This window comes from Dipodomys spectabilis, unplaced genomic scaffold, assembly GCF_019054845.1.
Source record: "Dipodomys spectabilis isolate Male_0828 unplaced genomic scaffold, ASM1905484v1 ptg000069l, whole genome shotgun sequence".
NCBI lineage: Eukaryota > Metazoa > Chordata > Mammalia > Rodentia > Heteromyidae > Dipodomys > Dipodomys spectabilis.
In genome coordinates, this window is record NW_024870746.1 from 26,583,034 (window position 1) to 26,611,023 (window position 27,990).

At 46.5% G+C, this 27,990-nt stretch overlaps 1 protein-coding gene across 1 annotated transcript in view; it reads left to right on the forward strand.

Moving 5' to 3' along the window:
• The first annotated feature begins 4,285 nt into the window (after window positions 1-4,285).
• The window catches only part of Kdm5b (lysine demethylase 5B), a 71,842-nt gene continuing 48,137 nt past the window's right edge, over window positions 4,286-27,990 (forward strand). The window contains exon 1 of the mRNA XM_042681794.1: window positions 4,286-4,669. Within this exon, the coding sequence (XP_042537728.1) occupies window positions 4,466-4,669 (204 nt within the window). The 5' untranslated portion in view covers window positions 4,286-4,465. The remainder of the gene's footprint in view (window positions 4,670-27,990) is intronic.

The window sequence follows — 27,990 nt, forward strand, 5'->3', positions numbered from 1 at the left end:
CTGGTGGCAGTGTCAGGATGAGCAGGAACGGTGGCTTCCCTCTCAACCGCTCTCTATAGGACACTCAAGACTGCTCCTGGGAGTCCTGGGCCTGTAAAGTGGCCCAACCGGACTGGGAAGAAAGATGCCCTGGAGCCTGCTGTGGGTTACTCTGCTCCTCCCAACCCCTATGGGCAGGAACGGCTGTGGCACCGTGGGAACGACCGTCCCACCTGCCAGTGCTGACCCACACAAGGGTCTAGTCCTTTGGGCCCCACACCCAGCTAAGCCGAAGCTGAGAAGTGTCAGTGCACTTAAAGTTGAGTCAGCAGAGAAGGGATTCAAGGGCTAGAGAAGAAGCTGGGGGTGTAGTAGCTCGGGTAGAATGCTGCAGGAGGCCCTGAGTTCCATTCCCAGCTCCTCTCTCTCTCTCTCTCTTTCTCTCTGTCTCTCTCTTTCTGTGTAACAGCCAGGACCAGACAAAAAGAGATGGAAAAAAGAAGTAGTTACCAAATGCCTTCCCAAGAACCAGATCTAGCTTCCCAAAGACAGAAAGGCCACCCTTTCAGCATGAGCTGCAGCCCCCAGCTGGGGATAGGGCACAGATACATCTCCTAAGGATGAGATGAGCGCAAAGGAGTGGCAAAGGAGTGGTCGCTGAATCCCGGGAAATCAAGCCCAGCGGGGATAGGGATTTACCTAGGTCCTTTTTTTTTTTTTTGTCCCGTCGTGGGGCCTGAACTCTGGGCCTGAGCACTGTCCCTCAGCTCTTCAGCTCTCTTACCACTTGAGCTTGAGCCACAGTGCCACTTCCAGCGTTTTTCTTTTAGCTTATGTGGTGCTGAGGAATCGAACCTAGGGCCTCAGGCATGCAAGGCAAGCGCTCTACCACTGAGCCAACTTCCCAGCCCTATCTAGGTCCTTTCTGTGGACTTTCAGCACCTACCTCCGATTCCTTCGGGATTCTTGCGGGCAAGCAAATTCCTTGTCCAGGCCCAGCCTCCATCCTCAGCCGAGGGAGCCACCCAGCACCCCTCCCTCTCCACAAATACTTGTGGAGCGTCCAACCACGTGCCTGGCGCTGGGGCTGGTCTACTCCTTCCCTCGGGTGGCTTACCATCGAGAACGGGTGCTGGGAGGAGGAGGATGGGTGAAAACGACAAACACGGGGCTGAGCATACTAAGAAAGGGCCATAAACCTGATGTCGTTACGAAATAAACCGGGGCCCAAATCCGGTGTGTTTGGGTGGGTTTTGATGGTCAGAGGTGAGACGCAGGCACTAATGGCAGATGAGAGGCTGAGCCCGTGCTCCGGGGAAAGGACGCAGCCGGGGAAGGCGCCCAGGCCCGGGGAGGCGATCGCGCCATCCCGGGGACCCGCGCAGTCTCCGGGGCGGCGGCGCGGAGGGGGTGGGGAGCGGGACCTACACGTGCGCTACGTGCGGCTCCGGCCGCCGCCCCCTCCCGGGCGGCTGGGGAGGGGGGGGCCGGGCTGCCCGCCCCTGGCCCCGCAGCTCAATGTCCGGGCTGTGCGTGGAGGAGCCGGGTGGGAGGGGAAGGCCGCGGCCCTCGGTGGACCCCACGAGTGGTCCTCCCAGCGCGGGGCCCGGGCGGGCGCGGGGAGCGCCTCCGCCTGGAGCGGGCGGATTTCGGGCAAGGCTGCAGATTTGGGGGTGCAGGTCAAAAGGTGGGGGCTGGCAGGCTGAGGACGTGAGGTGCTGGGGCTGAGTGGGGACTTGAAGGGGACCCTGTACAAGTGTGTTTACTGGGCCAAGAGCCGCACAAGTGGGGGTAGTTTGGGGGACGGAGGCCCGGGCGGGGGCGGAGTGTTGTCCAAGAGTAAGGAGGGGGTTCCTGGAGACGTGGCACTCGGAGCGGGGCAGGGTTCCGTTCGGGCCGCCGCGGCTGCGGCACCCTTTTCCCCAGGGATCCTGGCCATGGCGCCGCACAGGCCTCGCTCCGGGACCCCCAGGACCCGAGCCGCGGCACCTCCGGCCGGGGTAACCCAGGTCCGGCCTCCGGGGCGCCCGGCCGAGCCCCGGACCAGACAATGCGGTCCGGGCCCCGCCCCCGGACCCGCCCCGGGCCCCGCCCCCAGACTGACGCGGCCAATCGCCGCCCGTGGCCAGGCTCTTTAAAAAAAGAAGGGCCGGTGCCGTGTGGCTGTCAGCTGGGAAGGATCCCTCCGCCCATGTAAACACACATCATAAAGGGCAGGAAAACGTCTTCCGAGGGCGGGGGAGCAGCGGCCTCCCCGCGAGCCTCGGGGCCCAGGCTTCCCGACGTCACGTTGGGCCCTGCAGCTGCTGCCTGGCCTGGGGGCCACAGTGTCTGGTCCCCTACAGTCACTACCCGAAATGGAGGAGACGACTGGGAGACTTCAGAAGCCAAAAGGCTTCCTAGCAGATATACCTGAGAACTGAGTTTTTTTCCCAGAGGTTTGCTCCTCTTGTGCCTATCAGTTAAATAAATCATAATTCATAAATGTCTAGGATTCTCCTCAAAGTGGTATCTGTCTGGCTTGTAAGATGCCAACTGCAAGGGCAAAATGCTCTTCCAAGAGAATCAACTCTAGCAAGACTCAACAATGCTGGTCCAAGAGTGACAGAAACTTCTCTCCTCCACATTGTCTATAGTAGGGAAATATGTTCAATTAAGCAAAATTAAGTTTTTTACAATAAGTTATTCTATACCAGCTACCTAGATTTTACCACCATATTATGACTTACTGTATCTCCATCGATTATATATATATAATATATATATATAATATATATATATATATATTCCCCCCTCCCCTCTTCTTCTTCCTAATATACTGACAGCTCTGTTGCAGTGGGAAGCAGGAAAAGGCTTGTCTAGGTCCCAAAGCCCTGGAGAGCTTTGGAAAAGGCCTATCTTCTCCAAGGATCACTGTCAAATCTTTGGAGGCCAAGTACCTCTGGGAAGTGTATAGAAGAGGAGATGTTTTCCTTTTCTCCCTCCCTCCCTCCCCCTCCCCTTCTCCCTCTTTTCTCTTTCAATTGTTGAGTCCTTAAGAATGCGAGACTTTCTTCCTCTAGGTGGATCTGAAAGCCAGGCTAAAGTGCCATTGACCCCTCCTTACAGAGACTGACAATCTTTCCATGAGTTTGGCTGCTTTCAGAATCAAAGAGGTCTTTTCAATGTTGAAGATGTACCTAGACACAAAACACTTGAAGCATGCCTTATATACAATACCACTGCAAAAATAGTGGGTACCACTCAGATTCTAATAACTGCTTGATTTCTATTTTCAGTTCTGATATCTCTTCATATTTATACTTTTCAATGCCTTGAGGATCTCCAGCTGTATGTACCAGAGACACCTCAAATAGAAGTGAAAACAGTACATTATCTTCTTCTCCAGGATGAGTGTGTGTGTGTGTGTGTGTGTGTGTGTGTGTGTGTGTGTGTGTGTGTGTGTGTGTTTAGGGCTTAACCTCTGGGCCTAGTCTTCTCACTTGGCTTTTTTGCTCAAGGCTGGCGTGCTACCATTTGAGCCAGGTCTCTACTTCTGAGTTTTTGCTAGCTAATTGAAGTTGAATCTCTTGGGTTTTTCTGCCCAAGCCAGGCTTTGAACTGTGGTCTTAAAATCTCAGCCTCCTGAGTAACTAGGATTACAAGTGTGAGCCACCAGTAGGATGACTTCTGTTCCAGCATTGCCAATGGGGCAACTTCAACTCACATAGGTGTGCCAGACACCTCAGTCCTAGTATCTCCCAGTTCCTTCCCGGTGGGTCCTTTCCTAATGGTATTTCCTACATTTGCGTTCTTCCCTCCCGATCATCAGCACTATGGCTTGTATTTAGGCCTCATCATCTCAAATCTTTCGCTCTTCTCTAGTCCATCCTTGTCGCGTGGCTGAGGACTCTTCCTTGCAGCACCCAAACTGGTCTCCATCACTTAGTGGTTGCGTGGATTTGGGCAGCGCTTTCACAAGGTGGTTGTGTAGACCTATCTCGCAAAGCAGTACCCCACAGAGGCAAGCAAGTGCTTCCAAAGTGTTGTCCACCGGGTAATCCTCCTCTGCTTCTCCCGGATTTTACTAAGAGCTTACTACTACCCTGGCCCTGCGTACTGACAGGATTAAATTGATTGCCTTATGGGTATAATCCTTTACTAGACTTATTAACTTCTGGAGGACGGGAGCTCCCACCCTACCGGGGTCGATAAACGTCGGGATCACTCCATCCCCACGCCGAAGGCCGAGCCCCTCCCGACTGGAGGGCGGGGATCGGGCGCGGGGGTGGGGGTGGGGTGGGACTCTTTTTCCTCGCCGTGGCGGCGGAGGCGCACAGCGTGGGGGCAGTGAAGAGACGTCGTCGTCGGAAGGCAGAAAAAGCCCCAGGTGCTGCCGTTGCTGGTTCGAGTCGGACTGGTGGCCCGCCGCGTAGCGCGTTTGCCGGGGTCCGGGACGGAGCTCGGAGCTCGGGGCTCGCTCGCCGCCCCCGCCCGCCCCGCGGAGATGGAGCCGACCACCGCGCCGGCCCCGGGCCCGCGCCCGGCGCTGCCCCTCGGGGGCCCCGGCCCGCTGGGCGAGTTCCTGCCGCCCCCCGAGTGTCCGGTCTTCGAGCCCAGCTGGGAGGAGTTCGCGGACCCCTTCGCCTTCATCCACAAGATCCGGCCCATCGCCGAGCAGACCGGGATCTGCAAGGTGCGGCCGCCGCCGGTGAGTCACCACAGCGCCCCGGTTGCTCGCGGGGTGCGGTGGGGGGGGGGACGCGCGGCGCCCCGAGGCCGGCGCGGGGGGCTGTCGCCCCGCGGCCTCCAAGTTTGGGGGCTGTCGGGGGGCGCCGGAGACGGGGCCGCGGCCGGCAGGAAGGGGGGGCTGCTCGGGGTGGGCCTGAGGAGCGTGGGGTCGGGCGCCCCGGCGGCACCCCGCGGCCCGGCCCGGCCCGGGTTGGGGTTCGGCTCGGCCCTGGGTGGCTGGGGCAGGCCCGGTGGGCGCGGGGTCTCCTCCCGAGCCGGCGGGGGGCGCGGGCGCGGAGGGCGGCGGGCCCGCGGGGCTCCGGGCCGGCCCCGCCGCCGCCCCCGGGGTGCGGGGGTGTGTGACGGGTGGGGGTGGGGGACTTGCGAGTTGTCGTGCGAGGAGGAAAGTTTTCAATATGGCGGCGGGAGCCCCTGGTCCTTTGTGTGGTGGCGGCGTCGGCCCGGAGCGGCCCTCACCTGGGCGCCCCACCCTCCGGACCGGGGCGCCCCCCACCCCTTGGTTCCCCCGGCCCGCAGGGGTCCCCCTGGGCCGGGGCCGGGGAAGGGGCTGCGGGCGCTGCCCGGGGGCGGGGAGGAGCCGCGGGTCCGGCCTGGAGCGGATGTAATTGCTGGGGGACAGGAAGGGGGGTCGCCAAGATTTGGGGGGCCACTTTGGGGACGGCGGGCCCCGAGGTCTCGGTGCGCGGGCCCACGCGCCCATCGCGACTTGGGGCCAGGCGGCTCCCTCAGGAGGCCCGACTGGGCTACCGGGGACCCGGAGACACCGTGCTGCTAAGATGTCACCCCGTTTTTCCCCTCGTCCCCATCCCCCCAACCTGCCGGGGCTGAGCCGCGGTCACCCCCGGAGCCCTCGCCGCGGCCGGAGCGCTCGGGGCGGGGGCGGGGGGCTGGGAGGGAGGGGTGGGCGTCGGTGAAACGGTTTGCAACGGCCCCAACGTTCGCTGGGGGTCGGGGGGGGTCCGCGGGCGGACTCGTGCCCTGCCCCCGCCCCCGCCCCCCAGGCCCGGCCGCGAGGCGCTGGACGCCCCTGGGCTCTGCCCACCTATGAGGGGCCGGGCTGAGTCCGAGTTGGCCTGCAGGACGGTTGGGGTTGGGAGGACGTTTAACTGCCGCTCCCCTCCCCCTCCCGAGTGGGAGACCCCCCCCCCCCCCCCCCGCCCCGCGGCCTTAAACTTGCTCTTTGTAATGACGTGTTGAGTCGCAGGGGTTGGGTCTCTCGATCATTCCGCCCCGGGAACGCTGTTTGGAAGGGAAGCCCTGAATCAGCCCGCCCCAGCCCCTACTCCACAGCATTAAAGTGGACAAGTTTGAGGGCGGAGATGCTGCCTGAGGAAATAAGTGGTCGGCCAGTGGCCGGGGAAGGAGGGGGCATATGCTGGAAAATAGGCCCATTGCTGGGGCGGGGGGACTAGGTGGACCCCTGTTCTTGGAGGGACGGGCTTTGGAGGGGAGAGGCCTGCAGAAGTTAGCGCGGGCTGCCCAGCCAGGGCTGGGATTCTTGAAGAACATCCAGGTCTCCTTCCCCAGCCCCGCAGCTTTCTCTGATCACACGCTAGGAAGGATGGCCGGGCATAACGCACGTTTGCATTAATGGGATTCGGTGAAGAAATTAGGTACTGGAGGAAGTTCTCAGTGACCAAAAACGTGAGGAGTCGTTGGGTTCCTGGGAGTTGTCCTCCATGTCGGCATTGTGGTGTGTACAAGAGCTGGGGTAAACCCCTTATTTGGCTTTCCCTGCCCTTTAGAGAGCCCTTTTCCCTAAGAGATAGCGGGCTCCTGTTCCGTTTGGCTACACATTTCCTCATCTGGGCTAGCAGGTTAATGGGGGTTCGCAAGATGCCCGGTTGTGTTGCCTTTTCCCACTCTGTCAGACAGACATGATGGCCACCATTTTGTATTGAGAATACTCCATACTACAGCCCCAGGAAGGGGGCAAGGGGAGCAAACAGTCTACAGATAGAACCTGGCCGTGTTTTGGAGACCTCCTTTGTGTGGAGGGGGCTGGCTTCCTCCTTTGTTTAACAAAGTCCTGTGCCAAATGGAAAGAGTTGGAGTATTTGCTGTTGATAGAGCCACAAAAAGGGAAATCTTTCCAGAAGTTGTAGCTCTTGAAGAGAGGGGCCTTGGAACAAAGGCTCCTTAGAAGATGTAAACAGTCTTTGTTTTAGAAACTGTTTGTTTTTAGGAAATCTGTGAACAAGTGGTTTCATAAAGTTGAAATATATAGCAACAAATACACCCTTTTAAGAGGTGTGAGGTATTTTCCATGGTGGAATAGCTTAATATGCCTGTTTCTAGATGATTTTTGTTCATTGAGTTTTTGGAACACCAGTAGCTGTACTGAAAGGGGAATTGGGCTTATGGTATTTTTACTTGTTCATGGGTAAGGGGGAGAATTATAAAACATTTTTGCTTTCTTTTGTTCCTACCTTTGTATGTTTAGCTTCCGTTTATAGCTGTGAGGCTGCTTGGGAAAACCCAGGATGTTTACATGACTGTGCAAATGATATAGAAAGGGTTCACAGAAATTTGCGAAAATATAGGAAAGTAATGAGTTAAGAAAACCACTTAATCCCAAGGTTAAAGAGTAATAAACCTTTGTTTCAAATCACATGAAGCATATAGGATAAGAAAGCAGTTTTCTGAGCTGAGACTTTTGTAAATTTAGCTCATCTGGTTTCTTGTATTGTTACCTTTAATTTCCTCCTTGACATCTTACTGTTGAAGGACAAATGGCATTTTCCTTATTACTTTGTAGCATTGGGAAATTTTAGGGCTGTAACTACAAGGCCAAAAAGAAAAACATTGCTCAGTAACTTTCGTTTTGTGTTTGATAGGAATGAATATGTATATTCATTGTATACATATACACACACATGTATATGCACATACATAGGCTTTAATAACTTTCCTGCCTTCATGATCTTAACATTTGGCTGCAGGTAGTCAGTTTCCACAGATTTCTTTGTCACTATTCAAAAGTGAAAGATTTAAATCTGTCACTTTTTTTTTTCTACCTAAACTTCTGGTGGTCACCATCTTGATCCCTTCATCCTTACAACCCAAGTGTAAAAGGCTTTGTTTAATACAATCAGCATCTTTGAGTAGCTTATTGGTTTGTGTTTATCCTTAGGGATCAGGGAGGAACGTAAACTCTTTTCTGTTTACAGTGGAGAATTGATGATGTGGATCTCATTTCTCTGCCTGTCATTCAGCCTGTCGTTCTCTCCCTTGGCATTGTCTGTGGTAGTCTTTCAATATTGTTAGTGTCATAACATCTTGCTCCATGTGTCATTATTCTTTGGTCATTTGAAAAATTTAGCATATGGAGGTTTATCATTAGAAACATGTGAATTAGCAGGGCACTGGTGGCTCACGCCTATAATCCTAGCTACTCAGTAGCCTGAGATCTGAGGATTGCGATTGAAAACCAGCCCAGGCAGGAAAGTCCATGAGACTCTTATCTCCAGTAAACCACCAGAAAACCAGAAGTGGCACTATGGCTCAACTGGTAGAGTGCTGGCCTTGAGCTGAAGAGCTGAGAGACAGTGCCCAGGCCCAGAGTTCAAGCCCCAAGACTGACCAAAAAAAAAAAAACAACAACAAAAAAAACCCCCAAAACAACAAAGAAACATCCAGTTTATAATTTTTTTTTTTTTTGGGTGGGTGTTGGGGCTTGAACTCAAGGACTGGGTGCTGTCCTGAGCTTTTTCTTTTGCTCAAGATTAGCACTCATCACTTGAGCCACAGCTCCACCTTAGGCTTTTTGGTGCCCAGGCTGGCTTAGCTGGTGCTGATTGCTCATGTCCATAATTCTAGCATCTCAGGAGGCTGAGATTTGAGGATCCCAAAAAGGGAGCCTGAGCAAGAAGGTCTGTGAGACCCTTAACTCCGATTAATCACCAAAAAGCCATGATTTTTTTTTTTTATGCTATAGCAAAAAAGCTTGGGGACAGCACCCAGACACTGAATTCAAGCCCATGACTGGCACAACTAATAGCTTTCTTGAAATAAAAGTGATAACTATACAGGGCTGGGAAGGGGGCTCAGTGGTAGAGCGCTTGCCTTGCATGCATGAGGCCCTGCGTTCGATTCCTCAGCACCACATAAGCAAAAAGAAAAAAGCCGGAAGTGGCGCTGTGGCTCAAGTGGTAGAGCACTAGCCTTGAGCTGAAGAGCTGAGGGACAGCGCCCAGGCCCAGAGTTCAGGCCCTACGACCGGACCCAAAAAAAAAAAAAAAAAAAGTGATACTATACAATTCATCAATTTATAGTATACATTCAGAGTTTTCAGTACTTTCACACAGTTATACAATGATTATCACCATAAATTTTAGAACATTTTCATCCCCTCTAAAAGAGTACTCTTGTAACCACTTAAAAAAAAATAGTATGGCTATGTCATCTAGGCTGGCCTGGAACTCATAATCCTCCTGCTTCAGCCTCCTCAGTGCCGGGATTACAGGCATGTGTCACCATGCCCAACCTGTTTCACTGCTTTAAAAGATAAATTTACTAGGAGCATACAGCCCAGGAGAAAAACTTGGGTTATTGTTATTTTTTTTAGAATGTATTATTACTGAGGTGATATACAGAGGGGTTACATTTACATGTGTCAGATAATGAGTGCATTTCCTTTCCTACAGGGTCGTCTGTTCCCTCATTCTCCCATCCCCTCCCTCCCATCTCCACCCACAAGTTGTGTAGTTCACGTTGATCAGTGTGCCGTGCCTCCTTTGCACGTTTCCACCCTTTTCCCTCTGAGCCTCCTCCCACCCTCCTGCAGGTGTGCGTGTGAATACACTGTATACAAGGCAAAGAATGCAGAATCAGAAAAAAATTAGTCTTTCAATAGTTTTTATTTGTTTCAGTATATATATTATTTTATATAAATATGAAGAGGTGCTTAGGCATTACATCTTTGGATTCTCTCCTAAGACTATTCTCTTTTGGTCTCACTGTATGTGAGTATCTAGAATCCACCAGTGTGTTTTAGCTCTAACTTCTGGGATGAAATTTTGGCTTAAATCTTTCAATTCTAGGTCATTTGTCATAGGCTTTGGATGGGGACTTGTTGTACGATGGGTAGTTACCTACATTTGATTTTCTAGTGGTTAGTCAGATGTGGCATAAGAGGGAAGAACTAATCAGCTCTAATAGAATTTGAAAGTGGATTGGGGCGGGGAGGGGCTGGGAATGTGGCTTGGTGGTAGAGTGCTTGCCTAACATTCATGAAGCCCTGGGTTCGATTTCTCAGTAACACATAAACAGCAAAAGCTGGAAGTGGCTCTGTGGCTCAAGTGGTAGAGCACTAGCCTTGGGCACCGAGAGGCTCAGGGACAGAGCTCAGGCTAAGTTCAAGCCCCAGGACCAGCAAAAGAAAAAAAAAAAAAAAGGATTGGAAGTGAAATTGTAAATCCATGAGTCAGCTTCAGCTAATGTTTATTCCCCCTCCTTGGAAAAATGATTATAGGATATGGTTTTAAACATGCAGTCTAACCTTTTAAAGAACAAAATGAGTAGAGAGCTTGCCTTTGAAAAGTGTTAACGAGAATTCTCTATTAAAGCCGGGTTTGAATTCTTTTTTATTTGGAAATGGACAAAACATAACTATGAGCTCTTAATTTCATTCTTTGTCTCTGAGGTATTAAATTTTCTTTATGATCTACTAGTCTAGGTAATAGAGTATTTCTCACTGATAGGTTAGTGATAAGATTATTTATTTAATTTGGGGGATAATAATAACAAAGTCCAAGATGATTACAGTACTTGAATGTAGGAAGGCAGGAAGTCTGCCAGTAAGAGAATTTTCTCTTTGAAAGGTTAAAAATATTGTAAACTATGTAATTAAAAACATAGTAAACTGATTTCTGTAGACATGGGATCCTTTTGTTACTGTCTTAACTGGTCCAGGTATGGCTGGCTGTGGACGAGGATCAGGGAAGCTGGGATATCAAAATGAAAGTGCTGGGCCTGCCTGGCCTTTGGAAGCGCCTAAGGGGGTCAGGGAGGACCTTGCTTTCCTCCCTGTGCAGTTCTTTTGCCTGGATTGTGCCACAGTCTTGGTCAGGTTTTTAAGAGGAGAAACATGTATTTCATGGACATTCTGGTTATCTTCTGCCTGCTCAAGGTGCAGAAGATTGTTGCCAATCACAGATACAAAAATGAAGTAGAGCAAATACTGGGAAGTGGAGGGCTGTACTTCCTGAAGTCTCTATTAGGCTAGGGTTCCTTGAAGAAAACGGAGTGGGTGGGTGGAATAATAGAGGCTTGGAAAATTAATGACATTTTTAGTTTGAGGAACTAAAAACTGTTCTAAAAAATCTTGAGTTGTGAAAAACATGAGAATTATTTGAACCTAATTAAGACTTCTTAAGTATTTATTGACTGCTGTGTCCTTGTGTGGGATTTTAAAGAGAAAAATAAGATGACCTTTTTTGTTTTTAAAATCATGTTTATGAACCAGAGTAGACTAATGAAGAAAAGCTGTCTCTGGGACAGTGAAGCATTTCAGTCCCATAATTCTAAGATGTTTGGAACAAACCTATGGAATTTGACTTAAATACATCCCCCACCGGTACACACATACAGAGGTTTCACTCCTCCTCCTAGATGGGTCTGGGATGCACAGGCTGGCCTTGAGCTCCTGGGTTCAAGTGAGTCTCTGCCTTAGTTTTAGGAGTAGCTGGCCCTAGAGGTGTCTCCACTCTGCCCAGCTGAAGCTTTTAGAGACCATTTCTCCTGAAGCACCATTGTCAGATTCCTTTACCCACTGCCTAGGGCCTTCCTTTTTAACAATTCTTTAAAAATTATGCTTTCTTTCTGGATATAAAGGCAAAATTGTTCTGCCAGAGACATCAGGACTGGGGTAGAAATTACCTTTTTTTTAATTGTAGAACACTTCAGGCATATGCAAAAGAATAGAAAATAGTCCCTTTGGTTATTTTTCTGAATATAGAAGCAGAAATATAAAACCTTTTCCAGTTGTGGGGTGACATTGGGCAAATCAAAGTAAGCTTTTCTAGCCTTTAGTGAGTGATGGTCAGTTTGCCCCATTAGTGTGCAGGTTGTATTTCCCAGTTTTAGCTCGTGGCTTAGAGCTTTGTGTCCAGTTTTAGAATCTGGAAAAAAATTGACCCATTTCAGGCCAATTCCTAGCTCATGGAGGCATGAGTAATAGATGGAGGAGGAGATTCTCTACCCTCTGCAAATGTTTGTATGGATCAGACTTTATCTAAACTTTCCTGTTAGGATAGGGCCTCCGGTTGGAGTGGGTATTTCACCTGACAGTGTTGCGAGTCAGGAGTAATCAGGAACAGAATAGAGTCCCTTTGTGGAAAGGGGGTTTTAGGAAAGTGACATAGAAGAAGGGAGTGAGCTGTTGGGTGGTGTTGGGTTTACTTTGCACATGGCATGGCAGTGAACCTGCAGCAGTGGTGCAGCAGCAGCTACCTCAGCACAATTTCAGCTAATTCCTATGGGATCCAATGTTTTCTTTACAATTACTGCTGATGCCTCATACTTGTAAGCCCTAGCTACTCCGGAGGCTGAGACCTGCAGGATCATGGTTCAAAGCTGGCCTGGGCAGAAAAGTCCAAGACACACTGTCTTCACAATAACCTATAAAATGTCAGACTGGAAGCATGGCTCAAGTAGTAAGAGAGCTTGCCGTGGGTGAGCAAGCTCAGTGACAGCTTGAGTAAAAAATTAAATGGAGGGGCTGGGAAGGTGGCTCAGTGGTAGAGCGCTTGCCTTGCATGCCTGAGGCCCTGGGTTCGATTCCTCAGCACCACATAAACAGAAAAAAGCCGGAAGTGGTGCTGTGGCTCAAGTGGTAGAGCGCTAGCCTTGAGCTGAAGAGCTGAGGGACAGCGCCCAGGCCCAGAGTTCAGACCTAGCACTCTACCACTTGAGCCACAGCGCCTCTTCCGGCTTTTTCCTTTTTGCTTATTTGGTGCTGAGGAATCGAACCCAAGGCCTCAGGCATGCAAGGCAAGCACTCTACCATTGAGCCACCTTCCCAGCCTGTAAGAACTACTTTGTATGGATGCAAATTAATTATTTAGAGGACTTGGACTTGTTTTTACATTATTACTCATTAAAAGCCAGTTCCTTTCTTATGTTAAAAAAAAAGACAGGAGCTGGGTACCAGTGGCTCTAATCCTAGCTATTCAGGAGGCTGGATAGAAGTCAGCCTGGACAGGAAAGTTCATGAGACTTTTTATTTTTTTGTCTGTCATGGGGCTTGAACTCAGGGCCTTGGTATTGTCCCTGAGCTTTTCTGCTCAAGGCTAGTCTTCTACCTCTTAAGACACAGCTCCACATTTTTGGTAATTTATTGGAGACAAGAGTCTCACAAACTTTCATGCTGGGGCTGGCTTCGAACCATGATTGTCAGATCTCAGCCTCCTGAGTGGCTAGGATTACAGACAGTAGCTGCCAGTACCCAGCTCGTGAGACTCTTATCTCTAATTTATCACAGAAAAAGCTGTGGCTCAAGTGATAGAGTTAGCCTTGAGCAAAAGGAGCCCAGGGATAGGGCCTAGGCCCAGAATTCAAGCCCCAAGACCAACACACAAACACATATGTCCAAACAGGAAGGGATATTTATTTGTGTGTGTGTGTGTGTGTCTGTGTGTGTGTGTGTGTGTCTGTGTGTGTATTGGAATTTGAACTCAGGATGGTTGCTGTCCTCCACCCTTTGTGCTCAAGGCTAGTGCCCTACTACTTGGACCACCACTCCACTTCTGGCTTTTTGGTGGTCAGTTGGAGATAAGAGTTTCACCAACTTTTCTGTCTGAGCTTAGAACCACAGTCTCAGATCTCTGTGTACCTAGGATTATAAGCATGAACCACCAGTGCCAGCTATTTGTAGATTTTTAAAAAACAGGCGGGTAGAATTTTGAATCTAATTCCATCCTGACCTTGGGCAAAGTCGATTTACCAGTGCATGTCTTCTCATCCACTCTAAGGGGATCTGACACTGACCCAGGGCTGCTGTCTACATTAATTAAGTGATGGATTGCAGGGATCTTAAATCCCAAAGCTTTATTTGCCCATTGCTACACAGAATCTGGGAACTGATATTTTTAGTGAGACAGAGCTTGGTGCCGAGTATATATATCCCCTATTTCCTTGTTTTAAGTGCCACTTAAAGCCTAGTACCAAAACTACCATATAGTTGGGTAGTTGGGTATGGTGATACATGCCTATAATCTCAGCACTAGGAAGATTGAAGCAGGGGGATCAAGAGTTTAAGACCAGCCTGGATTTTGTACATTTATATTTATATATATTTATTTCATGTATAATGTTTATATAATACATGTATATAAAATACCTTACAAAACAATACAAAGATGGGGGGAGGGAAAGGAGAAAAATGGGGGAAGGAGTATCAGGTTTGACAGGAAACGTACTTATTACCTTATGTAACTGTAACCCCTCTGTAAATCACTGTGACAATAAAAAATACAAATATTTTTCTTTACATAGATCCTTTTTAAAAAAGAGATCTTTTTTATTTAAGGTATAGTGATTACAGAATGTGCCAGAAACCTTGTGGGCACATATATGTAGGGAGCATATGCAGGCAGGAGTTTGTGTTTGAGTTTGGCACCCTTCCACCGAGGATGGAGTGACTGGTGCAGCGAAGTCATGGGAATATAACGAGGCTGTGTACAGGTAGCACACAATCTCAGCAGTCCCAGCTGATGCCCATGTAAGAACTGGTAGACTGTCTAATATTTCTTCAGCTGCCCCACTTAGAGTTGGGAGAAAAATACAAGTGGCAGAAAAATGTTTACTTTGATCTTTCAAAGAAACACCTCTTGCTAGAGCCAGACTACATTTTCTTCTTCTGTGCGTGCGTGCGTGCGTGCGTGCGTGCGTGCGTGCGTGCGTGCGTGTCTCAGTTGTGGGTCTTGAACTCAGGGCCTGGGTCCTGTTCTTCAGCTCAAGGCAAGCACTCTACCACTTGAGCCACAGCACCACTTCTGGTTTTCTGGTGGTTTATTGGAGATGAGAGTCGTACAGACTTTCCTGCCTGGGCTGGCTTTGAACTTCAATCCTCAGATCTCAGTCTCCTGAATAGCTAGGATTACAGGCATGAGCCACCAGCGTCCGGCTTACATTTTATTAATTATTAACACTTATACAAAATTCTTATTAGTAAAGTTAATAAGCATACAATCACTAAAATGTTAATTTACTCTAACCTCTGAACATGGTCAGTTAGGTGGATCTATATATACTGTGTTTTTACTATGACTTTTACTGTGTGTGTGCAGGGTCTTGAGTGATCAGCCACTTAAGATGCTTTCTAGATGTATCGATGTATTCCCCAATGATACATAGAATAAGTGTTAAGTCTTCAGATGGTTAGGCCAAGATGTTTTCCCAGCTCTGCCACTTGTGTGGCAGTAGACAGATTATTGTCATTCTTGGGCTGATTCTTACCATCTAGCCATAGCCAGCTTGGCCAAGCTAGAATATAGAGAGATCTGTTGCTTAAGCCTAATGTGTTTAGAGCCCCTGGTGGAAGCTTTACACTAAGCACACACTCCTGCAAGGCACTGCTGTTGTGCCACAGGCTACAGATAGTGAAACATAAGCATTTTACTCTAATCACCTACACCTAACTCCAAAAACAAAGAACAAATCCCTGTCAAATCTACTGGTAGGTAGGCAGGGTCCTTAAGACAAGATCCTCCCAATTTTTTTTTTTTTTTTTGGGTCCGGTTGTGGGGCCTGAACTCTGGGCCTGGGTGCTGTCCCCTAGCTCTTCAGCTCAAGGCTAGCGCTCTACCACTTGAGCCACAGTGCCACTTCCGGCTTTTTTCTTTTTGCTTATGTGGTGCTGGGGAATCGAACCCAGGGCCTCAGGCATGCAAGGCAAGTGCTCTACCACTGAGCCACCTTCCCAGCCCGTCCTCTCAATTTTCTATGTGGTGACACCAGCTCATCTGGTGATATTTAAACCAGATGGCAACATGTTGTCCAGGCTTTAACTTGGAAAAGAGATGGAGAAGAAGGTAGGCACTGTGCAGGATTTGTACTGTGGCACTTACTTATTTGTTGGGGAAAATGAGATGTGTGTAGACAGAATGTTTGAGTACATCCTCCATTGTATAAAATTGCAGGTGTTTGAGTCTCTCCTCAGAGAGGTTCTCTTCCAATACTAGGGTGAGTTTTGAACAATTGAGAACAGCTCCCAGATTTTTCAGTGGGAGGTTGGCATTTAGGGATTTGTGAGGGTTGTAGGTTTGAGGTTGTTAAAAATGATACTTGATGACATATCATTTCTCTTGAGTTTCTCTGTAACTACTTTTTTCACTGTTAACCTTAAATCTCTTCTAGCTCTCATTTGTGAAATATATCTTTGACTTATATGATGGATTATTGCTCAAGTTTTTCTTTTTCTTTTGAACAGGCTTTAGAATTATTAGAATTTGATTTGTGGATTCTAAAATCTGTTTGGGGGATGATAGCTAGCTAGCAAATGAAAACTTCAGTAAGAGAATAGAAATTTTGTGGAAAGAGTACCTGGCAGTCATAGCAACACTGGACTTGTGGAAAGTGTTTTCCTATTCACATGTTAACCTGTGCTCTTCTTCGGAAGAGGGTCATGACGGTTCCTAGAGCTGAATTCCCTTTATCAGCATAGAAAGGGGGATACTGCCAGCCTTTAGGTATTAGGCCAGAAGAGGTAGGCAACTTGTCCAAGATCTCTGCTTACTAAGTGATGGAATTAGGAATTGAGCCCAGGTAGCATAAGTTCCCCAGTCAGTGCGTGCGTGCGTGCGTGCGTGCATGCGAATGTATGTATGTATGTATGTGCGTGCGTGGGGGTTACTGGAGTTTGAACTCTAGGTGAGCTCTTCAGCTAAAGGCTAGCGCTCTACCTCTTGAGCCACAGCACCACTTCTGGCTTTTTCTGCTTATGTGGTGCTGAGGGTTGAACCCAGGGCAAGGCAATCACTCTACCACTGAGCCACCTTCCCAGCCCCTTCCTTAGCTTTTTGATCAAGGCTGGTCTCAATCACGTGAGCCACAGCTCCACTTCTGGCTTTTGGCTGGTTAATTGTAGGTAAGAGTCTCTAGATTTGTCTGCAGGGGCTCGGATCTCGGTCTCCTGAGTTGCTAGGATTACAGGTATAAACCAGCAGTACCTGGACTGAGTTAGTACTCTTTTTTTTTTTGGTAGATCATGGGGCTTGAACTCTGGGCCTGGGCACTGTCCCTCAGCTCTTCAGCTCAAGGCTAGTGCTCTACTGCTTGAGCCACAGCGCCACTTCTGGTTTTCTAGTGGTTTATTGGAGATAAGAGTCTCAAGGACTTTCCTGCCTGGGCTGGCTTTGAACCCCGATCCTCAGATCTCAGCCTTCTGAGTAGCTAGGATTATAGGCATGAGCCACCAGCGCTCAGCAAGTTAGTACTCTTAATGGGATTATTTACATCATCTTATATAACTACAGTAATGATATGATTGTAATTAAATTAGGTGGTTGGTAGAACATTGTTATTATTATTATTATTTTTTTTTTTTTTGGTCGGTCGTAGTGCTTGAACTCTGGGCTTGGGCACTGTCCCTGTCCTCTTCAGCTCAAGGTGAGCACTCTATCGCTTAAGCCAAAGCACCACTTCTGGTTTTCTGATGGTTTATTGGAGATAAGAGTCTCACGGACTTTCCAGCCTGGGCTGGCTTTGAACAGATCCTCAGATCTCAGCTTCCTGAGTAGCTAGGATTACAGGCGTGAGCCACTAGTGCCCGGCCCTACTTCTCTTTTTCATCTACAAGATCTCCTTGGTAGCCCAGGCTGGCCTTGAGATCCTCCAGCCTCAACCCGCTAGTGCTGGCACTATAGGCGTGACTACCACACCCAGATCCCAGCAGGCATCTTGAGCATGTTTTCTTTTCTTGTGGCTACCAAAACACAACTGTAGGGAAACCAATAAAAATGGTAAGCTGCATGTGTGCAGTATCTGCGTACCACTTAGATTTGTGTGTTGGGTCTCTTTTGGTTTATCAGTAAGTATGGGCTTAGTATGCTGTAGCTTAGAGGCACCAGGAAGGGTGGTATTGAAAAGTCAAAGGGAAAAAGCAAGTTTGTATTTCAGAGTTAGTAACATTAATCTGAGTCTTCTCAACTCTAGATACAGCTGCAAAACTCCTATTTTTGTGTGAGTCTCACTGTGTAGCCTAGGCTGGCCTTAAACTAACAATTCTGCCTCAGCCACTGAATTTTGGGATTTCATGTGTGTGCCACCATGCTGGTCTAAAGCTAGAAATACAGATAATTGCTGTTTTCTAGAGTATGGTTCATTGATACCAAGCAGCCATTAAAATGAGGGCTAGAATATGGGACTGCAATATCCTTATTTTAGGCTAAATTGACTTACCTTTTAGATAAAATTTTTGTAATAACAAGTAGCCTGTTATACTTGTGTATTATCCTTTCCTCTTTCAAACAGATTAAAAACAAATCAGAAAATCTAGTCAGGCACTGTGGGGCACACCTGTAATGCTAATACTTGGGAGGTTGAAGCAAGAGGATAAAGTTTGAGGCTAAAGATTGGCTGTCTAACAGGACCCTATATCAAAAAAAAAAAAAAAAAGGAAAAGAAAATAAAACAGGACTTGTAGCTTGGTTAGTATCTCAACAAGTTCATGCTGCTTTATAACAAAATGCTTGACATAAACGAGATAATTCGTAAGTCATAGAAGTTTGTTTTCTACAGTTCTGGAGACTGGCAAGTCCCAAGATTCAGGCTGTGCTAATATATAGGGTCTCTGCTTCTAGGATAAAGGTACCTTGAATGCTATGACCTGCTTTTGGTGGATGGGTTAAAAGGACCTAGGTTAATTCCTTCTAGTCCTTTAATAAATTTGGTAATCTCATTAATGAGGGTTCTTTTCTCATTATCAGCAACCCTCCAAAGCCCCACCACTTTATATCATCGCATTAGTGGTTATTGAAAGGGCACTGACACTCCATTTTGGTCGGCATTATAATATGGAATAGAATAGATTGGCAAATATTTCTTGTGTAAGGGCTAAATAATGAGTGGGGTCAGCTGAGCAATTTCCTAGCTAATTCTAGTTCAGGTTCACATGCAGGTCTTTTTTTTTTTTAATCTTTTTTTTTTTTTTAACTAAAGACAGCTATTAGGGATCAGACTCTTTCTAGCTAAAATTATTAACACTTTTTTTTTTTTTTTGGGTCTGGTCATGGGGCCTGAACTCTGGGCCTGGGCACTGTCCCTCAGCTCTTCAGCTCAAGGCTAGTGCTCTACCACTTGAGCTATAGCACCACTTGGGGCTTTTTTTTTTTTGCTTATGTGGTGCTGAGGAATCGAACCCAGGGCCTCATGCATGCAAGGCAAGCGCTCTACCACTGAGCCACCTTCCCAGCCCTAAAATTATTAACACTTCTAATGTTAGCTTATAGCTGGTGTAACTACATTGTAGCAGTGTTAAAGATTTAGTATTTGTATCCAGTGAAATAAATGGCCTTATTGTTTGCCTTTTTTTTGACAATACACAACTGCAAATACCTCAAGCAGAGCAAAGATTTTTCACTGTTTTAATGCCTTCTCATTCTGTAGCTGGGCTGGCCTCAAACTTGTAATCCTCCTCTTGCTGGCATTACAGGTCTGGCTTACCATGCTAGTAGCAGACTGATTTTATTTTTGTTTCTTTTCTGACCCTGACTTTGAATATCTAAAAGTGTCCAGTTGGTAAAGGACCAAAGGTAGGAGTTGCATTTATAGTCTAATGAGGTCTTAACGTTAGGGTGTGTGATGTTTAACTTTCCCTGCCCCTGGTGCTTAGGTAGTTTTGGGTGTTGCTTAGGGAAGGTTAAGAGGGCAGAGTCCAGCCTGTTTTCTAAACCCTTTCCCCTTAGAAACAAATCATTTTTGGAATCTTTCTGTTCTTCATATTGGAAACTTGAATTCTCTGTCATACCTGTTCAGTTTTTTTTCCTATTACGATTCTAGGTATAAGAAATCAAAGCATGGGGCTGGGAAGGTGGCTCAGTGGTAGAGCGCTTGCCTTGCATGCATGAGACCCTGGGTTCGATTCCTCACCACCACATAAGCAAAAAGAAAAAAAAAAGCCGGAGGTGGCGCTGTGGCTCAAGTGGTAGAGCGCTAGCCTTGAGCTAAAGAGCTGAGGGACAGCGCCCAGGCCCAGAGTTTAGGCCCCACGACCGGACCCAAGAAAAAAAAAAAAAAAAGAAATCAAAGCAACTTATTACACTGCTATGACATTGTAGCTCTGTGATTGCAAGACATCTGAGTGCAGCATACCAGAGGATAGTGTGCTGCTTGTCATCACAGGGAGAAGGTTCTGGAAGTTCCTGGTCTCATTCATGACTTACATGTCATTTCTCAGTGATCTATTTCATGGTTAAACCCATACCACGTTATCATCCATTTGGATGAAGTTTTTCATTGCCATTTCTTGGTGAATTTTTTTTTCCTTTTTCTTTTTCTTTTTTTTTTTAATTGGCTCTGGGGCTTGAACTCTGGGCCTGGGCGCTGTCCCTCAGCTCTTCAGCTCAGGGCTCATGCTCTACCACTTGAGCCATAGTGCCACTTCTGGTTTTCTGATGGTTTACTGGAGATGAGAGTGTCATGGACTTTCCTGCCCGGGCTGGCTTTGAACCACGATCCTCAGATCTCACCTTCCTGAGTAGCTAGGATCTTATAGGCTTGAGCCACCAGTGCCCATCTTTTTTTTTTTCTTTCTCTTTTCTTTTCTGGTCCTGGTGCTTGAAGTTAAGGCCTGGGCACTGTCCCTAAGCTCAAGGCTAGTGCTCTACCACTTAAGCCACGGCTCCACTTCTGGCATTTTTGGTAATTTCTTGGAGATAAGAGTCTCACCAACTTTCTTGTCTGAGCTGGTTTCAAACTGTTTTCCTTAGATCTCAGCCTCCTGAGTAACAAGGATTACGGGGGTGAGCCACTGGTGCCCAGCTGGGAAAGACTATAATTTTTTTTTTTTTTTTTGGGTCCAGTCCTGGGGCCTGAACTTTGGGCCTGGGCGCTGTCCCTCAGCTCTTCAGCTCAAGGCTAGCGCTCTACCACTGGAGCCACAGTGCCACTTCCGGCTTTTTTCTTTTTGCTTATGTGGTGCTGAGGAATCGAACCTAGGGCCTCAGGCATGCAAGGCAAGCGCTCTACCACTGAGCCACCTTCCCAGCCCCCGACTATAATTTTTTAAAATACAATTTTATTCTAAGTTTTAAGGTGTATAGAGAAAGGTGTTAACCATTCCGTAAGTCAGGTAATGAGTACAATTCTTTTTGAACTGTGTCATCCTTCTTTTAGTTTTGACAACAAATCTTTTTTCCCCTGGTTTTTACTATGGATTGAACTCAGGACCTAGTACTTAACAGGCAAGCACTTTTCCCCTGGAGCCATGCCCTCAGTCCACTTAGCTTTTGTTATTTTATGAGATAAAGTCTTAAGTTTTTCTTAGTTTGGCCTCCAATCTGATCCTTCTATCTCCAGCATAACCGCAAACAGAGGCTTGCCCGTGCTTGGCCCTGTGTAGCATCCTTCCCCTCAACCACCAGCTTGGACATAATCCTCCCTTCCCTCTTTTCTGCTCTCTCTTTTCTTTTCTTTTTCTCCTGTCAGTTCTGGGGCTTTAACTCAGGGGCTGGGTGCTGTCCTTCGGCATTTTTGCTCAAGGCTAATGCTCTACCGTGTTGTGCCACTGCTCCACTTCCAGTTTTCTGGTGGTTAATTGGAGATAAGAGTCTTAGGGACTTTCTTAGCTTTCAGTCAAGATCCTGAGCTCTCCTGAGTAGCTAGGGTTATAAATGTGAGCCGATGGCACCTGGTTCCATAATCCTTCTTTTTGTATCTCACCCAACTTTTTTTGTTGTAGTTTGCCCAGGCATTGACCTGTAGTAAGCCTGATCTTCACTTACTCAGTAGGTTTGGTTACTGGCTACCACATCCAGGTGACAGTAACAAATTCAAAGCATTTAGAGAAATTATAAATATAGGTCATTATCAGTTTATGTATGTATGTATGCATACATGCATGTGTTTACACAAATACACATGTTTGTTTTTATGTATTGATCTTGCATGTGTTAGGCAAGTACTCTTCCTGCTGCAACTGTGAAGCCCTGAGTTCAAACCCCAATACTGGATAAAATGACAAAAGATACCCAAAAGATAAAAAAGAAATACTGTGTCATTTAATTATCATTTAAAATTTTACTAGTAGATGAACATAGGAACATTACTTTGTTTTCAAATACTTAATATTTAAAAAGTCATATTCTTTGAAGCAAGTTCTTTAAAACTGATAATTTGGTGAGCAATTTGGCACACTTCTGTAATCCCAGTACTCAGGAAGCAGAGGCAAGAAAATCATGCATTTGAGGTCATAATGGGCTAAAAAATTATTGGGCTAAAAGGCTAAAAATTATTGGGCTAAAAATTATTGGGCTGGAAAGGGTTGCTTTTGCAATCTGAAAGGAAAGTTCATTGGAGGGGGAGGCTGGATGGTGGGTATTGTGAAGGGTTGGTGTCCAGTTTGCACTTATTTCCAAGGTGTTCACCAAGGATCTTTGGTGGAATCTAGGAAACTTCTAAATGTCTGCATGAGGCCAGACTTTCTTCTTACATCTTTCTATGTAGCCCAGACTTGAGATCCTCCTGTTTCAGCTTCTAGAGTATCTTCATTTACTTTGAAGCAAATCTATTCTTAAAAGTGATTGCAGAAGAGATGAAAATCTAGCATTTGTCTTTTCAGATAGATGTTAAGGGCTGGGAAGGTGGCTCAGTGATAGTGTTTGCCTCACATACATGAGGCCCTGGGTTCGATTCCTTAGCACCACATAAACAGAAAAAGTTGGAAGCGGTGTTGTGGCTCAAGTGGTAGAGTGCTAGCTTTGAGTTGAAGAATTGAGGGACAGTGCCCAAACCCAGAGTTGAAGCCCCACAACTGACAAATAATTAAAATAAAACAAAACCATTTCCAGGGCTGGGAATGTGGCTTAGTGGTAGAGTTGCCTTGCATGAATGAAGCCCTGGACTCTTATTTCTCAGTACCATGTAAACAGAAAAAGCCAGAAGTGACACGAGGTTATTTTACTATTGTTATTCTCTTTTTTTGTCACGAGGTTCTTTTATTCTGTTTTTTTTTTTTTTTTTGTGCATGTACCAAGGCTTGAAATCAGTTCCTCAAGCTCTTACTTAGTTTTTTTTTGCTCACAGATGGTGCTCTGCCACTTGAACCATGCCTTCAACCAGCTTTTTTTTGGTTGGTTCTGGGGCCTGAACTCTGGGCCTGGGCACTGTCCCTCAGCTCTTCAGCTCAAGGCTAGTGTTTTACCACAATACCACTTGCAGCTTTTTCTGCTATGTCATGCTGAGGAATCGAACCCAGGGCCTCATGCATGCAAGGCAAGCACTCTACCACTGAGTCACCTTTCCAGCCCCTCAGCCAGGCTTTTTCACTTAGTTAATTGTAGTCTCATGGACTTGTCTGCTCGTGAACTGCACGATCCTAGATCTCAGCATCCTGAGTATCTAAGATAGTTGTGAGCCAGCAGTGCATGGCCACACACATTTGATTCTACATAGTTTTAGAGTCTCTGATTTAAATGATAGAAGTGGTTCCAAAGTCACAGAAGAAAGTCTTCCAAATATTCTAAGTGTGTTTAGAGATTGACCAAAGATGGGAAGTTTTAAGCAGCCTAATACAAATGGGTGGCTAATTAAAGCTGGTTGGTGCCAAGACTGCCCTGAGGGAAGGCAGAAGCAGGAGTGGGTGGGGTGGGTGGGAGTTAGTACCCTCTAATGTGCTTTTGTTCTGTTTGGAGACGTTGAATGGGTTTTTTTTCCAAAGGTCTGTAGTTGGTCTTGGTTTCATCAGTAGGAACTCTGCTGGTTTTTTTGTAAGGAATTTGTAGTGGCTACAGAGTTTCAGGCTCTACTGCTTATATTTTTGCAAGTGTTTTAAGGGCTTATTATTGACACAGAGCTACCGACTTGATCCTTTAGATTGTGTGTGTAAGTGTGTTTCACATTGTTAGTAAAGTTGTAAATCTTGTCATTCTCAACTGAAAGGATTGTTAATTTGGCTTAAATTACCAAGATAGGTTTTTTTGGAGGGGGGTTTGGATCCTTAAAACTTTGCATCGAGTTTTTTGAGTTCATTTTGATAATTACAAGCTCTTATCTTTGATAACATTGGGTTGAAATCCTGTGAGTACATTTATTCTGATGACTGGCTTTCCCAGAACATATGCAATTAGAAAAAATGCTTTGGTCCTTAGTTAATGTTCATTGTAAACTAACATGAATGTACTTTTGACACGGATTGTTAATTGGTTTGTTTGCAAGGAGTCAGAGAACCAACTTGTAGAGCTTCTTTCTGTAAAAGAGTATACTTTCTCGTTTGCTAATGATCAGATCTCAAAATGATGGCAGCTTCTGTATAATTAGAAAGATTAAAAGATTATTCTAATATGTTTGATATGTAGATGCTAATATAGTAGGTCACCTACAGAGGGAGTTTTCATGGCACCAAAAAAATCTTAAGCATCGTTTGAATGTTATTCCACACTGATTAATTTTATTTATTTTTTAAATTTTATTTGTTTATCTACTTATTTATTTTTTGTCGGTTGTGGGGCTTGAACTCTGGGCCTGTGCACTGTCCCTCAGCTCTTCAGCTCAAGGCTAGCGCTCTACCACTTGAGCCACAGCGCCACTTCCTGCTTTTTTTTTTTCCTGCTTATGTGGTGCTGAGGAATTGAACCAAGGGCCTCATGCATGTGAGGCAAGCGTTTTACCACTGAGCCAGCCCCCCAGGCCCCCCTTTGTTTTAGCCAGTCCTGAGGGTTGAACTCAGGGCCTGGACACTGTTAATGAGCTTCTTTACCACTTGAGCCACAGCACCATTTCTAGTTTTTTCTATTTATGTGGTACTGAGGAATGGAACCCAGGGCTTCATGCATGCTAGGAAAGCACTCTACCACTGAGCCACATTCCCGGCCCCAATTTTATTTTATTATTTATTATTATTTTTATCTTTTGTCGGTTGTGGGGCCTGAACTCTGGGCCTGGGCACTGTCCCTCAGCTGTTCAGCTCAAGTGCTCTACACTTCAGCCACAGCGCCACTTCCAGCTTTTTCTGTTTATGTGGTGCTGAGGAATCGAACCCAGGGCCTCATGCATGCAAGGCAAGCACTCTACCACTGAGCCACCTTCCCAGCCCCTAATTATTTTTCCAATTATTAACTAGTTGTACAAAGAGGTTACAATTTTATAAGTCAGATTATGAATACAATGCATCTTGATTAGTGTCACCCCTTCTGTTGTTCCCTCTATTCTTCCCTGTCATTCCTACCTTCAAGTTACAATTGTGAGCTTTTCTGTCTTGGTTGGTCTTGAATCAAAACCTTCCAGATCTCAGCTCCTGAGTAGCTAGAGTTACAGAATTGAAGCTACCAGGACCTGGCTCACATCAGTTCATTTCTGAACACCTTTGTTAAAAGTACGAGCAAACAAAGCTCTCATTATTATAAAGTTCTTGTTAACCTGCCATAGATTGTTAAAAAGTGATGTAGTTTCTTTGTACTACATTGTGTTCCAAATAAGTAAACATTTAACTTTACCTTTATTGATCTAAAGACAAAAAAAGTCAAACTTAAAAGGATAACCTACTCTAGATCTTGGCTAAAAGTGAAAGGATCTTGGTCCAGGGCCAGTGAGGGCAGAAAAGTTTGGGAAACCCAACCTCAAAAATAACGAGCAATGGCCGAGCACCTGTGGCTCACGCCTGTAATCCTAGTTACTCAGGAGGCTGAGATCTGAGAATCGCAGTTCAAAGCTAGCCCGGGCAGGAAAAACCATGAGACTCCTATCTCCAATAAACCACTAGAAAACCGGAAGTGGTGCTGTAGCTCAAGTGGTAGAGCACTAGCCTTGAGCTGAAGAGCTGAGGGACAGCGCCCAGGTCCAGAGTTCAAGCCCCATGTCCGACCAAAAACCAGCAATGGGCTGGGAATCTAGCTTAGCTGTAGAGCGCTTGCTTTGCACTCATGAAGCCCTGGGTTTGATTCCTCAGTACCACATAAACAGAAAAAAATGCCAGAAGTGGTGCTGTGGCTCAAGTGGTAGAGCGCTAGCTTTGAGCACAGAGAGGTGCAAGGACAGTGCCCTGAGTACAAGCTCCAGGACCAGCAAACAACAACAACACAGCAAAAAAATTGCAAGGAATTGCTCAAGTGTCAGAGCACCAGCTAAGCAAGCAAACCCTGGTACTAATATTGCCAAACATCCCATCCCTATGATGGAGTTTTTGGTTTGTTTTTTTTTCTCGAGTCAGGGTCTTGAGTCAGTGGCTTAGAACTGGCAATCCTCCTGCCTTTAGATCCCAGGTGTCCTATTTTGGAGGATATTTAACAAATGAAATCTAGCATGTCATTAACTGCCATTTAAAGATTAGCTAAATTTAGCTAAGTTCACTGGACACTTCAGAACTACCTTTGATTGCTGTAAATAGTACTGTCACTTATTTTTCTTTAATTTATTTTGGTATAGTGAGTAGTTTGGTACTAATTTGTAGTCTGCTTTGTAACTCAGCTTTTTTTCTGTTGACTGGTGATTGACTCTAGGACCTTGAGCAAGTGTTCCTGCTCCTGTTCCTTTGACTATGTGCTGTGGCTTTAAGTCAGAGCCTCATGCTCTCACCTGGATTTCTTGCTTATGGCACTGTATCACTTAAGCCATGCTTCTAGCCTAACTTTTTGCTGGTTATTTTGTGTTGGCTGGCTCTAAACTCTGAGCCTTCAGAGCCTAGCCTCTTATAGCTAGGATTACAAGTGTGAGCCATTGGTGCTATTGATGCTGGAGATTGAACTTGGACCTTATGCTCTACCACTTGAGCCACAACCCCTCACTGCCGTGAACCCAGGTCTTCAGGCATTCTAAGCACATGTTCCACTACAATGTAACTGTCATATCTTCCTTAATAATGCTACAGTTAATTGTGTGCGTGCATTTTATTGGTGCTAGCTCAATTTTGTTAAAGAATAGTTCTCTCCTCTCTCTGCATTCGCCCCACCCCCCAGTGCCAATCCTGGATCTTGAACTCAGGGTCTGGGCACTGTCTTTGAGCTTTTTTTTTCTCTCTTTTTTATGAGTGATGGGTCTTGATTCAGGGCCTGGGTACCATCCCTGAGCTTTTTTGCTCAAGGCCAGAGCTCTAGCAGTTGAGCCACAGCACCACTTCTGGTTTTCTGGTGGTTTATCGAAGATAAGAAGCTCCTGGGAGCCGGGCGCTGGTGGCTCACGCCTGTAATCCTAGCTACTCAGGAGGCTGAGATCTGAGGATCGCGGTTCAAAGCCAGCCCGGGCAGGAGAGACCGTGAGACTCCTATCTCCAATAAAAACCACCAGAAAACCGGAAGTGGCGCTGTAGCTCAAGTGGTAGAGCGCTCGCATTGAGCTGAAGAGCTGAGGGACAGCGCCCAGGCCCAGAGTTCAAGTCCCACGGCCGACAAAAAAAAAAAAAAAAAAAAAAAAAAGAAGCTCCTGGGGACTTTTTTGCCTAGGCTGGCTTCTAACCATGATCCTAAGATCGCTAGAGTAGCTAGGATTACAGGCATGAGCCACTACTAGTGTGGCACTTGGGCTCTTTTTGTGTTTAATTGGGGATTAGGGTCTCATGGACTTTCTTGCCCAGTCTTTGAATCAGGATCTTCAGAACTCAGCCTTCTGAGTAGTTAGAATTGCAGGTGTGAACAACTGACGTGGCTAGAATAATTTCTAGGTATTAAATGACTTCTCATTCTCATATTCTGTAACATTATTTACTAAATAATATATATTAGATTTTATTTAAAATGTATATGTAAATAAAAATCTCCTCTAATCTTCCCATGTCATCAAGTAGTGATCATACTAAAGTGTTGATTGCTTTTTCTTTTTTTCAATTGTGTCAGATATTAAGATACACGTAATAGGGCTGGGAATGTGGCTTAGTGGCAGAGTGCTTGCATAGCATGCATGAAGCCCTGGGTTCCATTCCTCAGTACCACATCAACACAAAAAGCCAGAAGTGGTACTGTGGCTCAAGTGGTAGAGTGCTAGCCTTGAGCAAAAGCAGCTCAGTGACACTGCCAAGGCCCTGAGTTCAAGCCCCAGAACTGGCCAAAAACAAAAACCCAAAAAACCCTACACATAATGTAAAATTTACCATTATAAGCATTTTAAGTGTCCAAAGCAGGGAGGCTCTGAGTC